Consider the following 27,029-nt stretch of genomic DNA (forward strand, 5'->3'; position numbering starts at 1 on the left):
TACGAGCAAAGTTCGAAATTTCATCGACCACCATCGAAATCAGTTGATGCCAGGAAAAATCAAAACAAAGGAATTTTTACTCATAAAACTCGTGTGAAAACTTTTGAAATACATATTTAAAATGAGTCTAGACATTAATGAAATTAAAGTTTAGTATAAAATACATGTGAATAATGTGAACTACAGTAGACTCTCGCTAATTCGGCTCCTTTAACATCGGGCTTCTTTTTAATTTGGGCAGCAGTTAAATTTAAAAAAAGTTTGTTAACATTTTTCAAGTTTTCGAATGAAGCAAATATGCTCAAATTTGCCATCTCAGTTGTGTGGTTATTTTGCATTATTAAGCGACTTTCATGAAATTTACAGTTAATATGAGCATGTAAACTTAATATGAGTATGCAGGTAAACAAAAATTCGTTGTATTTCAAAAAATTTGATGCCCGAACTTCTCTCTAATTCGGGTGACATTTCGGTCCCAAATGCCCGAATTTGAAAGAGTCTACTGTATATTGCTTTTGAAAACCTGAAAATATTTCCCGCCTTCGACATTTTCTTACACTAGAGGGCGCTGCTCTCAGTGAGTGATGAATTCGAAAGAAATAAAGGCGTCATATTGACTTTTCCATTGCTTCTTCGAAAAACGATGAAAAGAGCAAAAAGCCCAGTCTGTTTCCTGTGAATAAGTTCATGAAAAGGACATTCATCTTCAAAAGTTCTACTATCATGTATTTCTACGAGACTATCCAAAAATTCACTTTTTCGAGGACTTTCAGGCCTGTTGACGTTGTTTGAAGATCAAACACACACTTCTCAATAGGTTAAGAAAAATCTTCGACCTTTTACTTTGAGGTAAAATTTAATATTTGATATTTAAAAAATAAAGTTGTAAAAAGAAATTAATTAAAATCATTTAACAGGTTGAAGATAATCAGGTTGTAAATCTCAATACCTCTTCCAATGAAATTCAAATTTGGCTATGTCGGTTTGGAAATAAACCCTAGATTAACCCTTTAAGGACGATTGGATCACCGGTGACCCAAAAATAATTTTTTTCTATGGCCTTCTAAATTTGTGTTTGCTCTAAAAAAAAATCAGATAAAAAATATATTTTTCTGACCCCCAATTTTTGACCATCTCGTCCTTAAAGGTGTAGCCGGGCTTCTGCCCTGAAAGATTCCATAAGGAGACCAAGGCTTATCGCGGCCAATTGCCCGGCAGCGACCCAGCTCTGTGCCTCCATCCGTACTCTTTCAGGCCATGTTACCGACTGACTGCCAGTGTCGCCTGTCAGCCAATCCCCCACACGGCGGGCAACAGAACTATTACCGCCAGTAAAAGGCCTTGCTTGGAGCGAGAGGCGGGAAATATGAATTTCCCGCGAACAGGGAAGGGAATCCACCAGCCGGGCTCTATTTCGCTATCAGGTGGAAAATCTCGACTACAATTCGGCCATCCGACGACTCACCGTCCTCGGTGTAGTCAGTACCTATTGGGAGAGTAATACGATTGTCTAGTCTAGACACTACTTCCCAATCCAATTACCCATACGGTAACTTCCACTGGCCTCAGGACCTCTACTTTGAAATTAACCTCAGCAACCAGTACAGTCGCTTCCTAACTATGCAACAACTGTATGATCTTCCGTATTACTATAGTGTTAAGAATGATTGATATCCTTAACTGCCAAACGTTATATTCAAATACCAGATGAACCTTATATCAGGAAACTTCTGCTTTATTATCTGATATGACCTTGTATTCCTCTGTCTGTTACGTGCTTCCCGGATTTCACATAACTGTGTCCCAGTCTGAAATTATCATGTATCAGACCAACAGAATTGTGTTGGGGAACTTCTTCACATCCCCTTACCCATAACTGCATCCCAGAATTTCAACGGGGTTGTGCAGCTGCCACGAACTTTACCAATCCAACAAGACTATTCTGATAAGCACATGCGGGACTGTTAAACGGATGCCACAAAACTGTGCATCTGTCCGGAATACCCATCGGACCGACAGAACTATCTTTCGTATTTGAACGGTGTCAACTGTTGTGGCAATCCGTGCTCCTTAATCCATAACTGCTTACGTGGATTCTACAGAACTGTGCACCATCAAAAATAAAGAAATTTCGAAATGAAGGAAGAGATAGCGCTAGAGCAGCGAATATGTGAACTCGCGCTTTTGACACCCGGTCGATTTTCGAACAGTTTTAGTTTAATTTTTTCTCTTCGAAAGATCATTACTGAACAGAACCATGAGAGATGTATCTCAATTTAACAATAGAATGTTTATCTGAGAATTACACTAAAGCAATTTCGCTAGAATTTTTCAATTCGAAAACCAATTTATGTCAGTTTTTCTGGTCATTCTTCTTTCCTCATCGATTATCGATTAACTTAAAAACAAGAAATAAAAAAAAGATCATACTTCTTTGATTACTCAAGCTAACATAAATCGACTTTCTGATATATTTTCTTTTTCGGTATTCATTATTTCCAGGGGCTTCTCGACATTCCATTTTTCCATATTTTTGCATAGAGGCACTGAAGACTATTGGCAAATTTTTTTCTAAAGAGAATTAACTTAACAGTTTGATATATTTCGAAATCGCGCATTAAAAGCTATATAAAAATACATATTTCATAATGTTCGCCGAAATAATACAAGAACTACGAGCAAATTTGTTTCAGTCGTAGTGCAATATCTGCAAAATTTTTACAAGGAAAACTAAAAAATAGCTTCACTTTTTATTAGGCTCGATGGGCCCCTGTTATTTCGAAAGAATTATTAAGAAGTTATTTGATCGTATAATTTTCCTTTGCTTTTCAGTCCAAGGAAACATCATCAGTTTTAAGCTGCGATATCTCAACTGACGATAAGTACATTGTGACCGGATCAGGAGACAAGAAAGCCACAGTTTATGAAGTTATTTACTAAAAAAACAAAAACAAAAAATAATTGAGAGACAATGCAAAAGAAACCCAATGAAATTTGACAAAAGAAAAAAAAACAAAGTGTTTAAAGTGAAGAAAATCATTTAAACTTCAACAAACGAAGACTGACTTAAGAAGGAGAAAATGAAAAGAAGAAAAGAGTACATTAAGGAATTCTAGAAATCCTTTAGAAAAAAAAAGAAATGAAGAAAGTTAGTGGGACAATTCTGAAGGAAGTGACTCGAGAGACAAAAAGGAAAATCTCTGCGGAAAAGTAAGTAAAAAAAAAGAAAAAATTGTAGAATATATTTGACGTTAATTATTGAGAAAATAAAAGGAAAAAAAAAGTATGCTCTAAATGTAGCTGTAACTTGGAGTATGATTTAATGAAGAAAAAATTGTAAGAAGTACTAAAAAAAAGAAGAAAAAATTGCAGATGAAAGAATGGATAAAGATTTGTATAATTTACAGTATAATAATGTGAATTTAATGCACATGTGATAAATCCACAAATTAATAGCACATTCGTACAAGTATAGATGGAATTAAATATTAAAAAAAAGAAAAAATATATTAATTAGAAGAATGATCGTGAAGAAAAAAAAGAATAAAATCAATACATTTCTCATGAGGATTTTCTTTCCAAGAATCCTTCAAAAAAAATTTAAAGAAATTGAAATGAAAAATAAATTGAGTATCAAGTTAAGAGAAAATGAATTAAATTGAGAAATACAAGTATATATAATTTAAATGAATTGATGCTAAATTTAGACTAAAAGAAAAGAAAACTTAGAATCGTAAGCCACATGAAAAAAAAATCATAAAATGTAACTGTAATGTCGCACACGTAAATTGAAGATGAAAAAAGAAGAAAATCATTAATAAAAATTAAGTGTAATTAATTGACGTTCGCAAGTGAGAAGTGTAAAGTGAACAATTCTTTTTTTTTAGTTGAATTTTCAACAACAAAATCACACAGAAGTGAAGTTTGCAACAAAAACTTTTCTTTCAGCGCGAGGACAAAACAACAATTTTCTCTCAAAAAAAAATTCCCAGAAAAAATGCAACTTAATTTAGAAAAAAAAGAAAAGAAATTATCCAAGTAACTTAATTCCTAGTTTGAGGATAAAGTTTTATTTTTAGAAAGAACAAATAAAAGAAACCCTATAAAAATTTTAGAATAGAAATGAATGAAAAAAGGAAATTTACAGAAAAAGTGGTGAAGAAAATTGCTGAAAGAGAAAACTTTAAGATAAAGTGGTTTTTAGAAAAGAATAAAAAAAAAGTAGAGAAAAAAAGAATATGAAGAAACTCACTATATTGTATTACAGAAAAAAAAGAAAGAAAAAATATAATTAAATGATATAAATAGGAATTAATGGATAAGTCGATAAGAGTAAGAGAATATTCTTTTTAAATGTACAATGTAACATAATAACAATTAAATTGAAAAGCAAAAAAAAATGATAGTGTTTTGTTTTCCCTGAAAGCGGAATCCAAGAATCTACCTGTGGAATTTTCGTTCGATTTATAAAATCAATCGATTAAATTACAAAAGAGAAAGTTCGTTTTTGGAACAGTAAAATGCATGGAAAAGCTAGTGATAAGCCTAGATCAACTTATTGCAGGTGAGATTCTTAACGTGAGCTAACTCGGAGTGCATGCAAATTCGATTTAGAGCTGAAGTTGGGAGACGCCATTCAGTTATCTTAAATCAAATTCGTGAAATTATACAAATTTTGTATTTAAACCAAAATATCAAGGATTTGGATGAACTGACAGAAAAGTGTTATATGGGTGAAATGTAGACCAGAATGTTCTCTATAATTTTGCCTTAGAACTTGATCTCATCGATTAATCAGAAACAGAGATAATCGAGGTTGTTTGTTTCTGAACTCGTTTTTTCGAACCAGAGCGCCCCAGGTGTTTATTTTTTGAACTTCAACTATATCAAAGAATTGTTGTATTTTGTGAGACTTTCCATTTAAACCCCTATTTTAAGTGTCTTGGTCGAGTAGAAGCAGTCAAATTGGCGTCTGAGTGGTTTCTTCAAAGCGTTATCATGGGAAAAGTCAATTTTTTCACACTCGACAAAATCGGACAAGTGGCATTGTCTGAGCGAAAAATGATATTTTTGGATGAATTATAGATATAAATGTCCTCTACAATTATGCTGAAGCAATCATAAAAAATTGGTTAAGCACGTGTCGAGATAATTGAGGTTATGAGTTATAAAAATGTTTTTTCGATCATGGCGCCTTTAATGTTGATCATACAAAGTTCATCAGTACGGCCATTAATGTGTAAGGTTCCCGTCTTAAATATTTATTGTTTTTCCTCAGTATTTGGGAGATATTTTAATTTTATAGATTGATGATTTTGGTATATATTTTTGTGGACGTTTTTGGTTTTTAAAGGATTTTCTACACAGGATACTGGTCAAAATAGGCCTAAAGGCCTAAGACCTTGGTAAGGGGGGACAGGTAAGGGGGGAAACAAAAAAAAACAAAAAAACAAAGTTCATATGTCCTAGAAAGTTGTAGCGCTTTACTAGATCTTTCATTTGCGCCCTCACTCGTCAAAATCGGTCCAATAGAACCGGAGATATGATTTTTTGAATTTCGTTATCTTTGACCTCTTATATCTCCGGTTCTATAACCACAGCGAACCCCTCGCCACTTTTTGGAAACCTCATAGCCTAGACTACAACACTGTAAAATTTGATGAACCCATTTGTACCCATAGATTAATATAGTAATCAAAAAATAGACGTTTTTGATCATAATATTTATGCGCAATTGATGTGCGAATTTCTGTCGGGAATGGATTTTTCGTTACTATTGGTCTTTCAATTACTTCGAAAAAATAGTCCGACAGCGATGGAAATACATTTTGTTGTTCTTTTCTCGCTTCGCGAAAAGTCATGCAAATTTTTTTCTCAAAATGGCAAACGGAAAATACGACATCTCGTTGAATTTCTCAAAATTGGCCTTCATGTCGTAATTTAAATTCACCAATGTGTTTTCTTGGATAGTTACTCTTCTTAAATCAAAAGACTTTGTAATTAATTAGTACAGAATTTAAATTCAGTGACCGTTAAAACGCGTGTTTGACAAGGGTTCCCCGCGAGGTTCCCCGCGCCCCCATGATGGATAATTTTTTTTCTTTTCAAAAAAAATCATCTATTAATCTGTATGAAACTAATTTCAAAATATGAACAATCTATTTCAAGTATTTCTGGTACATTGACTGAATGGGTTAACTTCACTGAGATAAATCCTAAAAAGTTAAAATAACATACCGGAAATGTTTATTTTACCCTGAAGTTTTGATCCGAAATCTGTGTTAATCTTATGCTTTTTTTTAGTTAGGGGTTAGTAACCCTTTTTCATGTTAATTTTACCTTTAGAAAGGTATAAAATTAACATTAAAAAATGTTAATATATTTTTACACCTAAAAAGTGTTAAAGTTATGAGGAAAAAAGTTAATCGCCGGATTGAGAGAGAGCCTACTGTATTTAATTGGTTAATTTTTGGGTGTTCTCAGTACCTGTCGAGTCTTCTGATTAGGGGGATCTCGGCCAGGGTTCGGTAACTCATAGTGCCTAAGGTCGGGAGTGACTGTCTTTACCGGTCATTATTTGTAAAGGGCGTAGTTATCTTTAACTCCGTTCCAAGTGATCTGCGTGGGTCTGCAGATGGCATCCGACGCTTTTTCAGGCTGAATCTTAAAGAAGCACTCATTAGATCTTTTTTTTTCTTATTTAATTTTCATTAAACTTTTCTTATACTATTGTAAATCCTTTTATTTTTGCTTTTATTCTAATTCAGTAAAATATTTTAGTCCCATCGCGTTCTGTGATTGGCTAGAGCTAGAGCTTTGAAAGCTCTTAAGCTCGAGCCAATCAGAGAAAACCATGCGACTAAAATATTTTATAGATTTTATTCGATCAAATATTTAATGAGAATTCATTTAAGGATTAAAATTTCCTCTTCTTGTATCTTAAAATAATAAAATCCTATAAAATATTATAATTATATTAAAAAATCTAATAAGCTCAATTGTAATTCTTTCCCTTTTCTCTGTTCAAATAATTGAAATGATTGAAATAAATAAATTAAATTGTTGCCATGGGATAATTCCGATAACGACTTTTGCGCAGATTGTGATAAAAGAGAGAAGCCATCTCGCTAATCACCGGAAGCCGATGTGCATCTGGTTTTTGGGTTGACCAAAAGAGACAGACACCAACTTCTGAATCCATCGAATGATCATTAATGAATTTTCGTCACTTCGACGTCTCCGTCTCTTTTTTTTCGTACCACTCCATTCACAATGCCTCTGAAAATCCAACAAATTTTGCTGATAAATTTGTCTGGCGCTGGCCAGAAGCCCAGGGAGTGAGTGAGAAATTCGATCCGTTGAAATCTCTGTGAAATGGAACAGAGACTGTGACTGGCAATTTCTCTCGTTGGATCTTGGGACAGATTCGTTTTTTTTTCTGGAGTTGCGGATCAACTGACAATGTCTGGGATTGCGAAGGCTTCTGGACAGATAGCTCGTCATTGCTGTGCTGGAAGTCAATCGGAGTAGACATGGAAGATTTCTTCGCGACGGGCTTCCATCAGTTCTACACAGAATTCCAGGATGTGCCTGAGGATGAGGATTTGGGCATGTGGGATGATCCTCTGTTCACTCCCATTGCCTGCTCACCTCTGGACACTTCTCTGGCTGCACAGGTGCCCGAGGACACGAGTTATGTAACTCTGGAATCCGCTTCTCAGCCTCAGGATGCCTTCAGCAGTTGGAATTCTCAAGATTCCTGTCGTTTTGATTGGGAATTAAATCTGGAGCAATTGCTCCTGGAGGATTCTTCTCCCCTGCTCACTCCACTGCCCGAGAAGACTCCTCTGTGCTCGGATTCGTGCGATTTATTCCTCAAGGAGAGCTCTGAGAATCTCAAACTCGCTTCGAGGCAGGAAGTTAAAGTCTTCCACTGTACCTTCGACACCTGCGGAAAATCCTACGCCAAAGCAGCTCATCTCAAGGCCCATCTCCGGCGGCATCTTGGGGACAAGCCCTACGCCTGTGTCTGGCCCAATTGCTCCTGGAGGTTCTCTCGCTCAGACGAACTGGCTAGGCACAGGAGGAGTCATTCCGGCATCAAGCCATACAACTGCGACTACTGCCCCAAATCCTTCGCCAGATCTGACCACCTGGCCAAGCACAGGAGAGTCCATGAGAGGAAGATCCTCTCTGGTAAAGTGAAAGGAGTCTGGAGAGCTCTGCCGCCGGCTAAACCAGGCAGGAAGCCCAAAAAGCCACCACCAGAAGCGGGAAATGTCTTTGTGTGATCCGTGTTAATTTTAGTGTTAATTATTAATTAAATAAGTGAATTATCAATAAAATTGATAAAATAAAAGTGCAAAGAATTCTTGTGTCTTTTTTTTTGTTAAGTGGTTTCCTTGGCTCGAGATTTCAAAGAAGAAAAGCTATTCCTTTTTTAGAAAAAACTTGAGAAAATATACCACCTTCCTTAAGATTTAAAAAAAAAAGTGTTAAAAATTTTAATTTATGGAATACATTTTATTTCAATTTGTGCTTCACGGTCAGATGAATATTCACAAAGTCAATTCTAAATTTTATTGAACATTTCAAGTGAAAATAAAGCATTTTTAAGCTTTAAAAATATAAACAATCTTTTAATATTGTATTTGTTTTAATGAGCAAATCCTGAATTTCTGCTGAGGATTTTTTGAGACTGTTCCAATAGTGCATAAATTATAAGAAATAATGTTTGAAAGACTTTAAAAGTTATCAAATGAAATCTATTATTCTTATTTTAATAAATATTATAATATCCCCTTCTTGTATCATTAAATTGGTAATAGCTCAAATAGTTATTCAGGGTAAATGTCCTAATTCAAAACCATTTCCAGACGCTTTAACTTTGACAGAAAATTCAACACATTAAATTCATATTTTTTCTGAAAAGAATTGCTTAAGTATGCTCCTTGACTCTTCTAGAATGTCACTGTTTAGTGAAAATTCTTTAAATATATTTTGAAAACTTCTTAAATACAAGAAAAATGCGCGAGCGTAAAATGCTTCTATTGGAAACAAATTAATCCAAATGGAGACAAGGGAAATTTTCTAATTGGAGACAAACAGTGTATAAGTGAAACCGCAACGAAAGGCTTCCAAAACCTTGCTGAGTTGCTCCTGACAGGATTTAATCTTATTCATGGTCTTTTCTCCTTTCCCATCTAAAACAATAAGAAAATCCCTCCCAAAATATCATATTTCCAGGGTTTCCTATTGAAGCATTTGCAGACACTTCAGAGAAACCCTTTTTGTTCACGAAATAGAGAATTATTTCATTTGAAAACTTCGCGTATCGTTAACAATAAAGATTAGTATTTAATTTAACTAAAATTAGCCAGATATATCGTCGGTTGCGTCTACCTCTGTAGTATCTGCATTTCTTTTGTGTCAGCATTTCACGCAAGAGGGGACGTCTGTATTGTAGCTTGCACCAAAGGCACCAAATGAAGATACAAAACAAATGCAGATACGACAGAGGTAGCCGCAACCGACGATATGACATAAATGTTAAACAAACCGAATAAACAACAGTGACTTTATTGTGTTTTTCATTGAAAAACATGATCAATTGATGAAAAATTCGATGGTGCAAAGTACACTTTTAATTTTTTTGTGAAATTAACAAATTAAAATTTGTGAATATGAATGGGTTTTCGCTTTATTTGGAGCAAAATTAGCTAAATAATGAAACTGTGGTAAAGAAAATATATAATTATTATAATTTAATACTGTATTTATCATGGGAACAGCGACGTTTCCATTTGGAATAGAGAAAAATTTCCATTTAGATCAGGTTTTGAATTAGCTTAATTTACCATAATAAATTTTAATTTTAATTCATTTGAGTAAGACGTTTACATTTTACTCTTTTTTTACTTAATCCATTTTTACTTACTTTTACCTTTCTGGTTTTTACTCAAATTTAGTACAAAAAAAGTGATTTTGATAACTTTCGTTTCTTTTTTAAATAAGTGGAAAAGTTTTGCGATAATGATACTTGTTGAAAATTTGTAAGTCATCATTTTCCATTTTTTCCATAGAAATTTAAAAAAAAATGTGCAAATAAATTTTTCATTTTTTTTAATTCCTCGTTAAAGACTTACAAGCTTTTCTTTTTAAGATCATTTTATTAGATTTTCTTTAGAAATTATTCATCTTTCTTACTAATAACCTATACCAAAGCATTTTCTACTTTTTAGCTGAAACTTTGCCTTTTTAGTCTAAAACACTGGAACTAGGGGAAAGGCTCATAATATAATAGGCACTTTCCTTTGAATAAGTCGGCCTTAGAACGAAATTCGCGTGGAGTAAAAGTAGTACAAAAAAAAAGATTCAACTGTTTAATAGAAATGCATTAACAAACAATACTTTTTGGCCTCAGTTCTTCAATAAATGGTTAGAATATTTAAAAAAAAATTAACTTAAAGAAATTAAAGTTTTATTGAAATTTCCCGCGTCGCAACATAGGTGTATTTCAAAAAAAAAAATCATAAATTGACTCCCAGTTGCAGGCAAACTTGCATAATTGTATGTGCATAATTCCGAGACTGACTGAGTGTACCTATTTAAAACATCGCAGTGTTTGGTGGTACCCCTGTTTGGTGGTGCCCCAGTTTTCTTAACTGCAGGAGATATATTTGGGATATGTTACGGAAACGCCTTGATGCCGTGATGCAAAATATTTTCAGCGCCAATTTTTCAGCCTTAACTCTTTCGTCTCTTTTGGGACGAGAGTACCCAAAGCAGCATATGAATGTTCTGTGAAAAACAATGTTTTTTAAGTATTCAGAACTGATAAAAATCCTATTTTTGTGGATGATCACAAACTATAAGGATGTCCAAATGTAAGGTATTTTTTGTAGGACCTCAATTAATTCCTGAGCTTAGATATTTTTGATTAAAAATTGTGAAATTGGCTTGCAGCATATGCTGCGGTCCGGAAAGAGTTAAGCTGTCTACACATTAGACAAATTATTGGAATAATAGCATTTCAAAATGACATTGAAAAGAAACTTCAATATTGAAGCTAATATTGAAACCAATATTTTAATAATTGCCTACACACTGAACAAATTAACTTCAATATTAAAACTTTAATATTAAAAACATCAGTCTAGTCAAGGATTCACAGATGTTCTGGGATTTTCTTCCGTATTTTGTCAAGAACATCCAAAAATAACCAAGTTTGTCAAAAGATTTCTTCAGCTTCCTCCAGGAAATCCCAGATCTTCTGGGATTTTCTTGTATATTACGTCAAAAGCCAGTCATATACGTTCGGTGGTCAGAGGATTCTTGGAGCTTCCTCCAGAAATTCTCAGATCTTCTGGGATTTTCTTGTGTATTATGTCAAAAACATTTCAGTTTCGAAACAAAAGCCAAATAGAATTAATAACTTGAATTCTCACAGACTTTCAGGATCATGCTTCGTATCATACCGTAGGAAAGTTTACCATCGCTAGCAAAAGGACTGGATGGCCACAACCACAAGCCTTCGTTCCCTCTGTAGGATTTCAATTCGTATCATAAAATTATACTTATATGAAGTGCTTTGGGCATAATGAACAAGAAAATCCCAGAAGATCTGGGATTTCCTGGAGGAAGCTCCAGGAATCCTCTGACCACAGAAGGTATCTGAAATGTTTTGGGCATAATATTCAAGAAAATCCCAGAAGTTCTGAGATTTTCTGGAGGAAGCAGGTGATTAGTGCTGACCAAGTTGGGTTCTTGAGTAGATTGAACAAAATATATAACCAAATTCCAAGAATCTGGGATTTCTGGAGGAAGCAGGAGAGATGTGTTTTGACTTGGATTTTGATCTTGAATGTGTTTTCATTCATGAAAAAGGAAAATCCAGCAGTTCTGTGATGTTCTGAAGGAAGAAGATTCATAACCATTAAAAAATATTGAAGGAAATATCAAATCAATTTGATATTTAGGATTTCTTTGAAATTTTATTTCAATGTGACTTTTAAATTTTTTATTTACATAATTTAGCTTAGTTTGTAGCCATTCAAAATAATGAAATAAAATATTGAATAGTGTTCCATATTGAAACAAACATTTCAATATCTGCCTACACACTGGACAATTTTCTTCAATATTGAAACATTTATGTCAATAAAACTTTGCAATGTGGAGGCAATCCTTATTAATATTTGACATTGAAAAGAAATATTTCAATAAATTATGTCTAATGTATAGCCAGCTTTAAGATCGGGCTGTAAGCACAATGTCTTCAAATTTCCCGCGTCACAACATAGTATACATTCAGGCGTATTTCAAAAATAATTTTACAAATCGACGCCCAAAAGTAGGCAAACTTGCATAATTGTATGTGTGGAGAATTACCTGTGGTAAACAATAATTTCTCTGTGATAGGATTCTGTGATATCTAATACCCTCTTCTTCCTGCCCAGTTTACCTATAAATATATTGTGGTGTTATAAATCTGTCAGGGACTGTGTGTTTCTTGGGCTTCCTTCTACCGTTTGTGATATTCACGTACCTGGAAATATATATTCCTTTAGTAAATGTCTTCAACAGTGATCCGGAACGTAGGCGGCTGGCTTTTCCAGAAGACGTTTCCTCGATGACCGCCAAATGCCCTTCACCAAATCCACTGAGGCAGTGAAACACAATTATCACCTTCACCAATTATTTATTTACACCAATTTCTCCACTACTAGACTGAACACAGTTTAACTCTACGTCACTGTCGTTTTTCTGTATTTTAAAGTTAATATTTTTATAATAATTTCACTAAATAAATCCAATACACTTCTCCTCACGTCTCTTTGATTTTTAAGTCTCTTACGTAACTCTCAGACTGGTTCCCGCTCATTTCCCTACTTTCTTTCCAGCTGATCCTATTCACCACTTTTTCCTCCTTCTCTCTCCCTCCATGCATATTCAAAATCCAACCGTCTTTTGTCTCTTATTTTTAAGAGATCTCCAATCAATGGAAATTCTATACAGTATGTGCATAATTTCGTCAGGTTCATAATCCCGAAGTGCGTAATGCCGGGACTGAGTGTATGCAAATGCAAAATATTTTCAGCGCTAAATTTTCAGCACCAACGGTTCATTAAGAAACTAAGAAATGTATTTCAAATTTACCGCGTCAAAAATATTTGCCTACATTTAGGGACATTTCAAAAATAATTTTATAAATGAGCTCCCAATAGTGGGCAATTCATATCAAATTCTTTCAATCCGTTTTCACTTAAGCCGGAACTCCCTGTACAAAGAAATAGCCACAATTGTGAGGGGACACTGAGATGCCAGATTCTGTTCAACATTCTCAAATGGACCCGGAGGAATCAATTATAATTCCCGGAAGAAATGTATGAAAAGAAAATGGTAGCAGAAAAAATCCTTTTTATTGGTTTCCATTAACTACAAATGCTCCCTGATAAACTAATTATTGGGTACAAAATGCCCCCTGCACATATCCTTCTCCAGGAGCTTATCAATGTCCACTCCGGGAAACTTCTCTGCCAGCATCTTCTTGTCCAGATGCGGGAATCTCCTGAGCAGATGCATCACCTCATTGCGATTCCTATTCCTCTCCCTTGTCCTCGCAATCGTTTCCTTTTCCCTGAGCTTCAGGAGGAACTGCTTGGTATCCTTCTCTACACGTGCCACAACTTCCTGATCGGCCTCTGCCTTGGGAACTGCATACTCATTCAGCTTCACTTCCTGCTTCAGACCCAGGACGTCTTCCATCTCTTTGGTGGGACGCTCTCCTGTCTCTCCGGTTTCTAGCAGATGGTAGGCACGATTGCGCTCCCGGACAACTTCCTCGAGATTCTCCATTGAGATCTTGACTTTGTCAATTCGTTCGGGACTTGGGAACGTTTCAACTTTCTCATTGCATTCGTGTTCCATGGTCATCAGCATGTTGCGCTCCTTCAGGAGGACGTACCAGAGTTTGTGGAGGTCGCTGTTGGACTTGATTCTAAGCTCATCTTTTGTCCATGCTCGTCCAGTCTTCACATCCATCTCGCCCCAGTTCTTCTTGTCATCGAAGAATTCCATTAAATCCCGACGGGAGGGAGATGTATGGATAGCCTGGGATCCCAAGGCAGCAGGGAAACTGGAAAATTCGTCAGTAATTGAAAATTAAAGGATTTTTATTTGCAAACATAACCTCACTTTTACCTCAAGGGATTTTTCTGGCAGTTAATTGATTTTAAAGGGCTTCCATTTAAGATCCTCAAACTCCTGACCACACGAACGAAAGAACTCATTGTTTTAAACTTAATTACTTTATTTATAAGTCATTTAATCCAAAAGAAAATATTTGGACAAGAAAAAAGCGCTGCGGCTGTCAGGGATCCGAAAGTGAGGTTATGTTGTCAGAAATGTCGACTCCCGGAGAGAATTGCATCTAATCCGTGAAGGTGGTCTTCTTCCCTTGGAAATTAGCAATAGTTGGCTTCTGTTTCTTCTTGGCTTCCCAGGAAGGATGATCCTGTCCCTTCTTTCCACCTTTGTCGAATTTTCCAGGCTTCCCGCCGCCGGCGGCAAACTTCTTTCCGGAAGGATTCTGGAAGGTCTTTTTCTGAGGCTTCCCACCGAATTGGGGCTTTGTGTTTCCATTCATTTTCTTCTGGAAATTGCTGCCTGGATTATTGGGAGGGAATTTTTTCGCTTTCTGATTGATTTTCTTGGATTTATCGTTCATTTTCAGGAGTTTGTCGCTCTTTTCCGGCTTTTGCTTCATTTGCTTCTTGGGAGATGGTTTTTCCTCTTCTTCGTCCTCATTCTCAGCAGCTGGGGGCTTTTTCTTCTTTTTCTTGGGGGATTCTGATGCTTCTTCATCTTCCCCGTCAGCTGGAGGTTTCTGTTTCTTCTTTTTCTTTGGGGATGCAGGCTTTTCTTCGTCCCCTTCCTCGTCAACAGAAGGCTTCTTGACCTTCTTCTTTTTCTTCTTGGGCGATTCTCCTGTTTCCTCAGGGGCACTTTCTACCTCCGTCGAACCATCTCCCTGCCTCATCTTCTTCTTCAGCATCTTCTGAGCCTTCCTTCTGCCAGGTTTCAGCAGAAGTTCCAGCCATTCTGAGTCATCGTCCTTCAAATCGAACTTCTCCTTCACCTTTTTGATGCTCTCCTGAAGATTTGCATTCTGATAGAGTAGTTTGGCAATTGCTCTCTCCTCCACGGTACTCTTCGGAGAAGCCATCACCTTCGTGCAATCCTGCGTTGACATCTTAACGATCTTCTTGATACTCTCCTGGCGCTTGGAAGTCTATAAAAGAAAAACAAGTCTATCACAACCTCAAGACATTCCTGGACAAATAAACTACCTTCAGAGCTTCCTTTTCTTCGAGAAATTTGGCCATTTTCTTCCTGATTTTCTCATTTCCCGGATTCTTGTCCAGAGTTATCTTGAAGGCTTTTACTTTTCGATCAATTTTAATTATCGTACGCGCTTTTGCCTTCTCCGCGTGCTTTTTCAGCGACATGGCAGCAAGTTCCAGATCTTGTTTGTTCACCATTTTCCCAGGACTTTGCCTTTCTTAGCCTGCAATCCTTGGCACAATTAGAAGCACGCTGTATCCGGATGGCGTCCAGAAAACCTAACCTCAAATAAACATGTGTTTAGGCTGCGTATATTTCTTTGTTTTCTGTTGCTCGCTCTTATTGCTTCTCTTCACAGCTTATGTAATTGCAATAATCATTTAATGATCAGAGATTGAGCTCATATTCCCAAGGTAGATGTTACGAGAGACAATGATATGAATGAATACATATTAAAAACAGCACAAAGACAAAGAAATTAATAAAAGTCACCCAAAAATAGGATTGTTGCTATATTTTCGATTTAGGGTTATAAACAAAAGAATTTGATATGTGATTCGATTTTTCAGGAGAGGATAAATATTTTTCTTCTTCATCATCTGTCTCATTTTCTACTTCTGAAATCGACTGCTGCTTCTGCACTTTTTTACCAGATCGCATGAGAATTTCTAACCATTCTGCATCATCTTCCTTCAATTTCAGAGATTCCTTCATTTTCTCAATACTCTGCTTAAGGAAGTCATTCTGGTAGAGAAGCTTGGCAATTGCTTTCTCTTCCAGAGTACTCTTCGGAGAAGCCATAACCTTAATGAGGTCCTGCGTCGAAATCTTGACAATCTTTCTTCTCTTCTCCGGGTTTTTGTAAATATTCTGCAAAGGAAAATAGAGGATTCTCAATTGCTCAGACATCCTTGAATAAATTATCTACCTTCAGGGCATTCTTTTCTTCAGCAAATTTGAGCATTTTCCTTTTAGTTTTCTCATGTCCCGGCATCTGCTTCAGCGTTCGCTTGAAAGCTTTCAATTTTCGATCAATCTTAAGAATAGTATGGTTTTCTGCTTTCTTCACGTCGTTTTTCAATGAGGCCACAGCATTTTCCAACTCTTGTTTGTCTACCATTTTATCAGGATTTCACTTCCTTTTGCAACAAATCCCCGAAAGCAAGATCTCTGTCCAGTAAACTTAACCTCAAATAAACAAATATTTAGGCTGCGTACATTTCTTTCCTTGAAAATGTAAAGAAAAATGCTCGTTAATATTTTTCATTTTCACAGCTCATGTAATTAGGAGTCGATTAAATATTACAGATCGGTCTCTTTCACATTTTTTTATTTAATTGTATCAAGATATTTGTTCGGGTAGAAGGGGATATTATCGATCAGTTAAGGAAATGATCAACTTTGACAGACAAAAAACCATATATATTTTGTAGACCTCCTCATTTTTCACTCGATTCACTCAATTAAAAAACGCTCAATACTTTGGACTCTCTATTTTATTAGATCTTAACGCGTCCCCGTCCACTCTCGTTCTGTCGCCGTCCGTTGGTTCGTCAGTCTTCGTCCGTCGTGGAGTGCCGCCTCGCGGAAACTCCGTCAAATCGTCAGTTTAAATGTCATATCGGTTGGGTCAGGTCTAAAATTTTCATATTTTTGAAGTGAAAACTTGTTATAATCAGCTTTTTCTCTTTCATAGCTCCCCATTCATTTGATGTGATCACAGTCGCTTGTTGGGGTTGTAGGGGAAACTGGGGCACCACCAAACACGGGGTAGCACCAAACACTAATTTTTATTTCTTAACTACTTGGACTATCTCAACCATTTCTTCAGTCAACAAGCATCCCTATAGTGCCTATAAATGCCTATAGGTCTTGTCCTCAGAAGTCGAATTTATGATTAAAAAATCACAGTGTTTGATGATGCTCCAGTTTCCCCTATATTCTTTTTTTGTCAATAGGCCCAGACCAGAAATAATAATCATCCAATACCTTTGTCTGTTAATATAATTTTAAAAATGAAATCAATTGGTAATCACATACTTCTGGACATACTTGCTCTTTTAGTTAACATGTTCTCTGCTGTCCTTATGGATAACATAGGATGTCGCTTCATGAATCCCTCATACCACGCTTTTCCAGGTCGTCAATTAACAAAATTGTAAATTCTAGCTGCCACTCTAATGCTAAGTCAATTCATGGCATCCTCAAGGGCTTTTGCCATTTCATCATTCCGGTATTGAAGGCGTTTTTTTTTGTGTTTTTGCTGAAGAAAAGTGATCGATATTCCATACATCAGAATTTGAGATTATCGATTGCAGAAAATCTCTTATCACGCTCAACTAACAGTACTTACCTATGAAATCTTCACACGAACGAGCACAATTCACGAGCTCACGACAGAGATCCCATCTAAGTTGTTCTGAATGTTTCAATTAAAAAAAAAGTGATGGAGTCTACAAAAGTAATTTATTTCCCTTGAAAACTTTTGTTTTGATCTTGTCAGGAAGAGTTTCTAAAAATTGCTTGTGTTTTTCCCAAAAATATCCCTTTTCCTGGCATGGCACCCATAGCACAGCCAATTAAAAATAAACCCTAGAAAAATCAATCTGAACATCCCCGATAAATCCAAAAACACTTTCATCTCTTGGCCCAAGGACGAGTTTGAACTATTTATCTTGCTCTATGTTCATGAGCTGTACAGATCCTGAGCATATTTCTATTAAAATGTAATTGAATTCTTATTCAGTTACATTTTGAGGAAAAGTCGAAATTGATATTTCATAACAATTCTTCATTATACTTGAAGATGCTGGCATGCAGTTCATGTGGATATCCAGCATTTTCATTAATACGCAATGAAATCAGCGACTTTATGGATTAATTCATTGCTCTTGCATCATCCGGAGATAAATTCGCACAGCACCCATAGTACAAAAGCTCGATAAATCTTGTAGGACGTGCATTTTGCATATTTTTGTGAAATTTTTAACTATTGCTGAAGAATGTTTGTGCTAATCATACTGGACTTCCAAAAGCCAGTGAGAACTGTCGTCAAGAGGAGTTCTTGATGTTTGGATTAATTGTGTTGTCTATTGTTAGAATCTGCAAGTTCTTTTGGTTCATGATTAAACTCGAAAGTGTGTTACCGACAGAAGTTCAGCGAATTTCACCCATAAATAATTTAAAATTTCTCCTCGACATGATTACAGAATGTCCTTCGACTCATTCAGCATTAATAGTTGATAATTCTTAAGTTACTTCACATCAGAGATTCTTGATAAAGTTTACTTTAGGTTTAGATTTTGGATTCACATTGACTCTTTCGGGATTCGGGATCGTCGATGCAATAAGCTGTTTTACGATCTTTTGTTCAAAAATATGTCAGTTCAGGAATTAATCGAGCTCATATAAAAAATCGTTTTTTTTTTATTGATTTAAAATAGTCCATTATTGTTTTTTCTCAGAAGGTCCATGGTATGCTTTGGTCCGTGATATCCCAAGAGACGAGAGAGTTTAGAGGTTAGGGGCGTTGTCTCTCAAAAGAATCACAATGCTTGTAAACTAAACAAGCTTACCCTTAGTTTTAGGGTGTTTTTGTTTTGATTGTCAATTCCTGGGAAAATTTTAGATTTTCCACTAGAAAAATGCCTGAATCCTCCAATACAGTGTTCGATGGAAAAGGATTCAAGGCTGAGGACCGTAAGTAGTCTCGAGATTTGTGGCATTAATCCTTTTTCCGGTGGGAATTTAATGTTGTTTGTTCTGTGTTCCAGATGTCCGGGACTTGGTCCAGGAATGCGTTGGAGGACCAGAATTGCTGCAGAGGAAAGCCAAGATCCAGACTTTCAGTGATCAGACTTCCAGTGCCCTCAAGAAGCACGTCTATGAGAATTATATGAAGTTCATTGACACGGCGAAGGAGATTTCTCACCTGGAATCAGAGATGTATCAACTGTCTCACATTCTGATTGAACAGAGGAATCTCCTGGGTACATTGAGGGATAGCAATGTTGTTGATGATCCTCGGAATGTGCCCATGGATGGAGATTCCAAGGCGGAGAAGGATTCAGAGATGAAATCCTTGGAGTCCAGAGGGAATGACAGTACTATTGCTCTGATCCGGGAGTCTCTGATGGGATATTCGGGAGTGCTGGACAATAAAACTTTTGTGCATGAAGGTGGGCTGATTGAACTGGATAGCAATGACTATCGTCCGATTTGCAGGACGTACTTCTTCCTCTTCAGTGACAGTCTGATCATGGCCAAGGTGAAGCATGACAAGAAACTGGAATTTTTGGGTGAGTATGAGTCCAAGAAGCTGGCAGTCATCAATATCCGGGATTTGGATGGGGTGCGCAATGCTATAAATATTATCACTCCGGATGGGAGCAGGATCTTCCAGTGCATAAGTCCTTCGGCCAAAGCTGAATGGATTGAGAAGTTTGAGGTCAGCATGAAGGGTCATCAGCGTCACCGGAAGGGTCCAGCTCCCCTGCCACCAATGGCAGTCCGGCAGAAATCCATTGTGGACACTGTCAGTCTGTCTAGTGATGCTACTCTCAGCCCAACTCTCGAGCATCCCTCAGCTCCTCTGATCTTCGCTCCGGATTGGCTTTCCTCAGCTCCGGAAGAGATTCAAGCCCTGATTGCTCAGCGGCACTTCGAGGACACTCTGGCCCTTCTGCAGAAGTGCGAGGAATACCTGGCCAGGGATTCATCTTTCCACGGAGCCCAGGACATGAAGGAGAAGATCAAAAGTCTCAAAGCATCCCTGGTTAGTGTTTTGCTCCTCGAGCTGTCAGCCAGTCAGAGCAGGAGCCTCCAGGCAGCGCTGCGTTCAGCCCGGAGGCCCCTGAAGCTCCTGGCAGAGATGCGAAAGTCGCGGGAGGCGTGTGGAGCTCTTCTGGGCGTCTGCACAACAGCCATCCGGACAGCTCAGCGCCAGGCTCGAAGGAACAATCTGGGCGTCGCTGAGATCTTCTTCTGCGACTTGGCGCAAGTTGTGGCAGAGTTTGTGGGAGCTTTTGGCACCCAAGCTGCCTGCACGGCAAGCCTCGTGGTTTGGTGTCATCAGGAACTTCAATATTTCGCTTCCCAGCTCATCAAACACTACCTAGGGAAAGGTACTGACCTGGAAGCCGTTGCTAACTGCGTTGAACTGGTCAGGGTGCCCTGTGCAAAGCTCACGGAGATTGGCCTCGATGTTGGATATCACATGGAAGGTCTCCTAAGGCCGACTCTCGAAGGACTCCTCCAAGAATCGAAAGACCGCTTAATTGGGGCTACCCAGAGGATGGAGGACAACTGGCAACCTTTCAATCTTCGCACAAAACAAGCTCTAAGGACCACAATGAAGGAATTTGAGGTTTTCGGCATCAATTTGAAGCCCCTCGTCACCGGAGACACTTTCATCAACCTTACCCAGTCTACTGTCAACTTCTGCCGGCAGTTCTTCATCACAACTCTCAGCTGTGCCACTCTGGCCAAGTATGAGACCCTCAAATTCGACGCAGAAGTCCTGGTCAAGGAGCTCTTCATCGCTCAATTTCACCTCAAAGCCGATCCAGCAGCAGCAATTGACGTAAGAAGCTTCTCGAAAGAATTCCGAAAACTTTTTCGAAATTAAAAGCTTTCGTTTTTCAGTTGAACTTTGTCAGCAGGAACAAACAGTTCCTCGTGGAGAAGATCCTGCCTGCTGCAATTGAACTGTTCGAGAGCACGAGCGGAAGAAACTGTGAGCTTCTGCCGGAACTGAAAGTCCTAGCAGCTAAGACGGGAGCTGCACCGAAGCCCAAACCTAGGAGTATCTACCAAACTGACGTGCTCTAATCATTAATAAAATTATCAAATTTATCACAAAACTCCAAAAATTGTACATTCTCATTTATTTAAAAATAAAGTTAAGCTATTTAGGTCTTTCAAAGATCTTCAATCCAGCCTTCAAAAGCACTACTACATTATAATGCATATTTGCAGAGAATAAACTTGAGAAATTAGTCATTTTTGTTTTTCTTTCTCCTAATCATTTTATTGCGTAGGATTTTGTTGATTCTGAAATGAATGATAGCAATTGTTTACCAATTTTATGCACTTTTATTGCGTCAAATTTTATTAAAATGCGTCAATGGATATGGCCTGCAAAAGTATCTAATGATATCAATGATATGATGAAATACTAAGCGATATTTTTTGCTCACCCAGAAGATCTGAAAGGTCCGTATTGATATTGTTAGAAAATTTTATCTTTCTACCTACAACTTTATGAGCACTTTTTTCTTTTTCATGAAAAAACCTATTTTCTGGTTTAGAATAGGCAAGAAAAGGCGACCTGTTGAGCACATGGAGCACATGACACGATGACATCCCAGTGTTTTTTTTTTTACTTTATTCCTACTGAGAAAAAAGCTCCTGAATCTGAATACTTTTCAGAGGGATAATTCTTGGGAAAATCCTAAAACGGGATAAGGAATCATCTTCATTAGACTGAAATGATTCTGGAAGCACTTAAAGGTTATAAAGCAATTCCCACATGTAATTAAATATTTAATCCTCCATAAATAAAATATTCTGATCACACGGCGTTCTTTAATTGGTTAAAGCTTGAAAATTTTTAAACGTTAGCCGTTTAGTCAATCAGAAAATTCAATTGGGACTAGAACATTTGATTGCATTACATTTTGCGATTCTTGAGAACCAAACGATACCTTCGCAATTACTGGGTATCATATTTGACTTGCGACCAATGAGAAGACTCAGAAAGACCAGGCATGAACACCTAGGTCTTAGCCCAGGAAATCACTATAATTCCACTTGTAGACTTTCATTAATATTCTTAATAAATCTCCCAGTAGAGGGAAGAGATGAGAGATTTCTCAAAGCATAAATGAGCCAGATGGATCACTTTTTATACCTTTCTAACGGAACCACACTTTTTAATTTATATTAACCAGAACTTGAAATATGTAATAATAATTCAAGGTAAAACAGAAAAAATAAATCAATTAATTAAAAAAAAATGGCGAGATTATGGATTCATTCAATCATATTCAACCGTATTTTTTATTAGGGGACCCGGACTCGACTCTAAAAATCGTGTTGCAGAATGCACCGCCAATCTAAACAAGAAGCATTATTGCTTTTACGATTTTGAGATTTTAATGCTCTTAGAAAGAGAATTTAATAAAATTTTACATGATAAGTTATTAAATTTTGTTATTGGAAATATATATTTTTTTAATTTTACTCTTTTTGATTGCTTGCGCCAATTTGTTTAAAGTTAAGGAGCACAAAATAGAAAATGGGTAACTCATTTCAGGGAACTCGAGCCAATTTGAACCCAAACATTTTTTCAAGGAACACGGGAAACCCATACATTTTTCAGGAAACTCAGAAAACCCGGGGAACCTATACTTTTTTCAGGGAACCCGGAGAACCCATACGTTTTTTCAAGGAACACGGGAAACCCATACATTTTTCAGGGAACTCTCAGAGAACCCATACTTTTTTTCTGGAAACTCAGGGAACCTATACATTTTTCTGGGAACTTTCAGGAAACTCATACATTTTTCTGGGAACCCATACATTTTTCAGGAAACCCGGGGAGCCGATATATTTTTCAGAGAACTCAGGGAACCCATGCATTTTTTCTGGGAACCGGCAACTCGATCCCGGAATTCGAGAAAATTATTTCAAAATGCGATTCATATCAATTATTAAGACCTTCACAGGTCTCCTTTTGCTATAGCCATTAGATATTCAAGTGCTGTTCTGTTCTGTAATATGACAATGGTCATATGACATTCTCATATTGTTACAGAATTCCCCTTCAGAACTATTAAAAATATTAGGAAGAGACCTGCAATTCGCCCTAAGAAAAAAAAATAAGTCACAGCCTTTTGAACATGTATGAAAATAGAAATATTTCATAAAATTGATCTTTACCTTACCTACCTTATCTTTATTTTTTGAAGGTGCGCGTATAGATTATCAAGAAAATTCTAAAGGAAATTTTCCTAGAAGATATTTTATTTCTTAATCTAAAAGAGCAGCGGTGATTTGTCGTGGACTGTCCTGTCCCCCCATTGTCATGCTCTGGTATACGTACAGCTCGACTGACGTTTATGGGAATTTTTAAATTCCTCCTAAGGTATAATGATCCTCCGTAAAAACCATCATAGGACTCCCCAAGAGGGGTGCAGGTTCTTTTCCCCGCAACAATATTTATATAACATAGGGGGAGGTGGGACTACTTTGAGCTGTGGGGCTACATCGTTATACGATATTTTCGCATATTTCTAAAGGAATCTGGGTTTTAACATGATGTAATTTGGATAGACAAAATAATTGTGTAGGGTAAGGGCTCATAATTTTGGACAGTCTGCTTATAAGCATCGAAGTTCCAAGTTTGAAGTGCGATATTTTCAATACTAATTGACATTTCTTGTTACTCTCTTTTCAGAAGGGTTGTTTAGAAACTTAGCAAGCTATTTATCGTCATATTTTTATTAAAATTAGTTTTAATACGTTTAAAAATGAATTGATATGTAGAGGTGACTTTGGCTCTTATTTTGGACAACTTGTTTATTAATTTGTCCAACTTGGCTGTAAATTTGGACAGCTAATCCGCCTCAACAGGATGCCCATTGTTCTTCATTTGATGAACCAATCTTACCAAGTCCTCTTCCTGTTCATGTAAGGGAAACGTAGAATGTCACAGAAGCCCGGAAACTTTCCATATCATTCATTAAAGTGAGTTGACTTCGATACTCCAAGTACGTGCGGATTCGCTCATTCCCTGGCCTTTCCGGGAGCCTTTCAGGGCATTTCTCGCTACATCGCTTTCGTAGAGATGATGATCCTTTGTTTCTCCAGGCATTTGTCTAACTAGTCATCACAAAAACTAAAACTTCACGAAATTTCGTGAGAAAAACACCTGTCCAAAATAAGAGCCATCACCTCACTGGTAAATGTCTTAAAACATTTCCCATTTTTCACACGAAAAATCTAATTCACAAGGCAAATCTCACTTCAGGTCAAATGTACAAATCATCAGTAACGTGAATCAACACAATATTCAATGAATATTCAATAATATCACTCAAAAACAGCGAACAAACTTTGTTAGTACTTCACCAAAACTAAATAAGACTGAAGTAAGCCACGAAGTTCTGTCATACTTCTCGTAAGCAATTGCTCACACTGAATTTTCAACAAAGCAATTTCAACTCAAATCATATTCAAATTTTAACGTATTTAGTGTCAAAATCTTCCAAAAAGAACAAATATTTAGATAAAATTCATTATTCATCAAATATTGGAATAAAAATCCATCATTTTAATCAATTTATTTTTAGTGTCCAATGCTATCCTCAAAGTGTCCAAAATAAGAAACTGGACAAAATTATGAGCCTTTCCCCTATCTAAATAAAATAATTGTAAAGACCAGCTTCACTTAGAAATAGGCAAAAAAAGCCGTATAACAATCTAGCCTCACAGCTCAAAGTAGCCCCACTTCCCCCTACCTGCAAGTCACACTTGATATGCATAAGTTTGTTAACTTTATTGTTCTGTAGTCAGTTGCGTTTAAGGCTGTGCAAATCCTTCTGCACAGAAAATGTTCTTACGGAACCACTTGAAGTCGGAGGTGCTTGCAATATTTTCTGTACAAATGGGACTTAGTGCCGTTTTAGGGTAGCATACACCCTATCACACACCACACAAAGGTCGGCGCAAAGATGCCGTTTTCTTTTAAAATTCACCAAATCGTGTAGAAGAGTTGCATTTAGTAACATTACTGTATTCTGCAATGTGTTGCAACTGGTGGAATTTTCAACCCGGAATCGAAAACTCAACTCTTCTCTAGAGCTTTTGATGCACACTGTGTCTTCCTGAGTGGTCGAGTGGGTTAGTGATTTTTAGGTTTCGTTGGGTTTGAGGATTTTTGTATTTGGTGGGAGGCTTCCAGTGTTTTCACAAGGAATCTTGTATGGGAACAACACACAACCTTTAGTCATCCGGCGACAACTCAACCTAAGCTTTGGACGACAAGTCGAAAGCTCTGGAGAAGAGTTGAGTTTTTAATTCTGGGTTGAAAACTCCACCAGTTGTGTTGCCGCATCGGGACGAAGATTCTCTTAAAAACTTCATTACTTCAGTATGTGCAGCTTGAAGAAGTTGTTCTCTCATATAGTGAATTTGCGAGGTTTCCTGCTAGGTAGATTGGTTGTATAGCATATCTTTTCGCTTTGTAACTATTCAGGAATAAATTTCAATGTCCAATCTCTTGTACAGCATGATGAATGTCTTGCATAGCTGAAATGCATTCACTGATTTTTGAGAAATCTCTCTCAAAAGATAGAATTTTACTCGCAATTACTTCTGTAATATTTGTACAGTTGTCCAATGTCTTGCTAGAAATTGCTTGAAATCACTGTGGTCTTCCGTAAATCAGTGGGCAAGAAAACAACTCCATTGATTAGAAATTTATCATTTTATTCACTGTTTTTCATAATATTTGCATTACAACGATTAATATCATTTTACAAATATATATATATGCATGTATATATATATATATATATCGTTAAACATAAACTATTGATAGCATTTCATTATGTTTTCACATTTTTCAGCTTCAATGAAAATCTCTTTAACGTTCTCCTAAGGAAGATAATCCTCAGGAGTCCCAAATTTGGGCAACATCTTGTTTTTTGGAAAAATTTGTAGAAGAACATTCTACATAGAATTTCTGCAAAATTTCTTTCAAAGCTCTCGAAGCATTTTCTTGTGCTTTTCTTTCCATGAAAAAAATATTGATGCACTGTAGCTTTGTGTGATCTTTGTGTTATTTACAAAAAAGTACTTTGAGATAGAAAAAAATCTTTAAAATAAAATGTGCGCAAGAAGAGTTATTTAAAAATTAGGTGAGAAAATATATGAAAGATTAACTTTTAGTTATTCTATACAATCCTTGTATTATTTCTTTAATAAAAATACTATTCTAATTTTTTCTTTTATTTTTTTCAGCTTCGTTTTCTTTCTGTTTTCTTCAATATATTTTTTTTTTCTATTTTATTTCTCACACTATCCCACATTTTTACCTTCATTTTTTTAATTTTATTTTTTTTTTTATTTAATGTCTTGATAACATTCTTTTTCTGGGGAATCCTTTTCTCGTCTTTAATTCTTCAAGTCATCTATCGCTAAATTTTTTTTCAATTTTTCTGGCACTTTTAATAGCTTAGTATTTCCTTTTATTATTTATTATTTTATTAAGAAAAGATTATTTTTCTTTCTGTATTTAAATTTGGTGGACAAAAATCCACATGCACTGAATAGTTCTTTATTAATTAATTTTAATTTTCTTTACATTATCTTATTAGATAAAGTGAAAGTGTGAAAAAATCTCTGTGTAATTATTTAATGCTGATTCTAATTAGCATTTATTTTATTTCTTCAGTAGCTTTTTCTCGGAGTTGATTCAGCTGCTGAGAAGGAAACAATGTAAAATAAAATGTGCAGAGTGACTCTCTTTTTTTTATCTCTCTTAATTAGCATTTAATTGAAAATGTCTCACATTCTTTTACAATATTCATCTCTCATTGGGTTTTGATGTGAATCCACACACGAGATGGCATTTGCATTTTACTTTTGCAAAAAAAAGCCCGCTTTTTTTTTAAATCATT

General features: G+C 36.3%; 6 protein-coding genes across 12 annotated transcripts in view; 3 read left to right on the forward strand and 3 right to left on the reverse strand.

The window, feature by feature from the left end:
• LOC129810186 (protein groucho) overlaps positions 1-3,605 on the forward strand; it is a 338,180-nt gene extending 334,575 nt beyond the window's left edge. For all 7 annotated transcript variants that reach the window (XM_055860504.1, XM_055860505.1, XM_055860509.1 and 4 more), the window contains one exon: positions 2,833-3,605. In XM_055860504.1, the coding sequence (XP_055716479.1) occupies positions 2,833-2,940 (108 nt within the window). In that variant the 3' untranslated portion in view covers positions 2,941-3,605. The remainder of the gene's footprint in view (positions 1-2,832) is intronic.
• Positions 3,606-7,532: 3,927 nt separating this feature from the next.
• On the forward strand, positions 7,533-8,291 carry LOC129809773 (Krueppel-like factor 3). The gene has a single exon (XM_055859851.1). It carries the CDS (start codon positions 7,533-7,535, stop codon positions 8,289-8,291), a length of 759 nt encoding a protein of 252 aa, XP_055715826.1.
• Positions 8,292-13,394: 5,103 nt separating this feature from the next.
• Positions 13,395-14,142, reverse strand: LOC129809775 (39S ribosomal protein L47, mitochondrial; the record flags this gene model as incomplete). Its single annotated transcript, XM_055859865.1, has 1 exon — positions 13,395-14,142. A coding segment is annotated over one exon (684 nt), but the record flags the coding sequence as incomplete, so codon positions are not given.
• A 151-nt stretch (positions 14,143-14,293) lies between these two features.
• On the reverse strand, positions 14,294-15,638 carry LOC129810191 (claspin). Its single transcript, XM_055860516.1, has 2 exons — positions 15,351-15,638; positions 14,294-15,292 (listed from the first exon to the last, which is right to left on the reverse strand). The coding sequence occupies exons 1-2, from the start codon at positions 15,540-15,542 to the stop codon at positions 14,432-14,434; spliced, it is 1,053 nt and encodes a 350-aa protein (XP_055716491.1). The 5' UTR covers positions 15,543-15,638; the 3' UTR covers positions 14,294-14,431.
• Positions 15,639-15,844: 206 nt separating this feature from the next.
• LOC129810200 (uncharacterized) lies at positions 15,845-16,515 on the reverse strand. Its single transcript, XM_055860524.1, has 2 exons — positions 16,274-16,515; positions 15,845-16,215 (listed from the first exon to the last, which is right to left on the reverse strand). Exons 1-2 carry the CDS (start codon positions 16,463-16,465, stop codon positions 15,856-15,858), a joined length of 552 nt encoding a protein of 183 aa, XP_055716499.1. The 5' UTR covers positions 16,466-16,515; the 3' UTR covers positions 15,845-15,855.
• A 2,384-nt stretch (positions 16,516-18,899) lies between these two features.
• On the forward strand, positions 18,900-21,341 carry LOC129810187 (exocyst complex component 8). The gene is made up of 3 exons (XM_055860511.1): positions 18,900-19,044; positions 19,119-20,926; positions 20,989-21,341. The coding sequence occupies exons 1-3, from the start codon at positions 18,990-18,992 to the stop codon at positions 21,172-21,174; spliced, it is 2,049 nt and encodes a 682-aa protein (XP_055716486.1). The 5' UTR covers positions 18,900-18,989; the 3' UTR covers positions 21,175-21,341.
• Positions 21,342-27,029: the final 5,688 nt, after the last annotated feature.

This window comes from Phlebotomus papatasi, chromosome 1 (genome assembly GCF_024763615.1).
Source record: "Phlebotomus papatasi isolate M1 chromosome 1, Ppap_2.1, whole genome shotgun sequence".
Lineage (NCBI taxonomy): Eukaryota > Metazoa > Arthropoda > Insecta > Diptera > Psychodidae > Phlebotomus > Phlebotomus papatasi.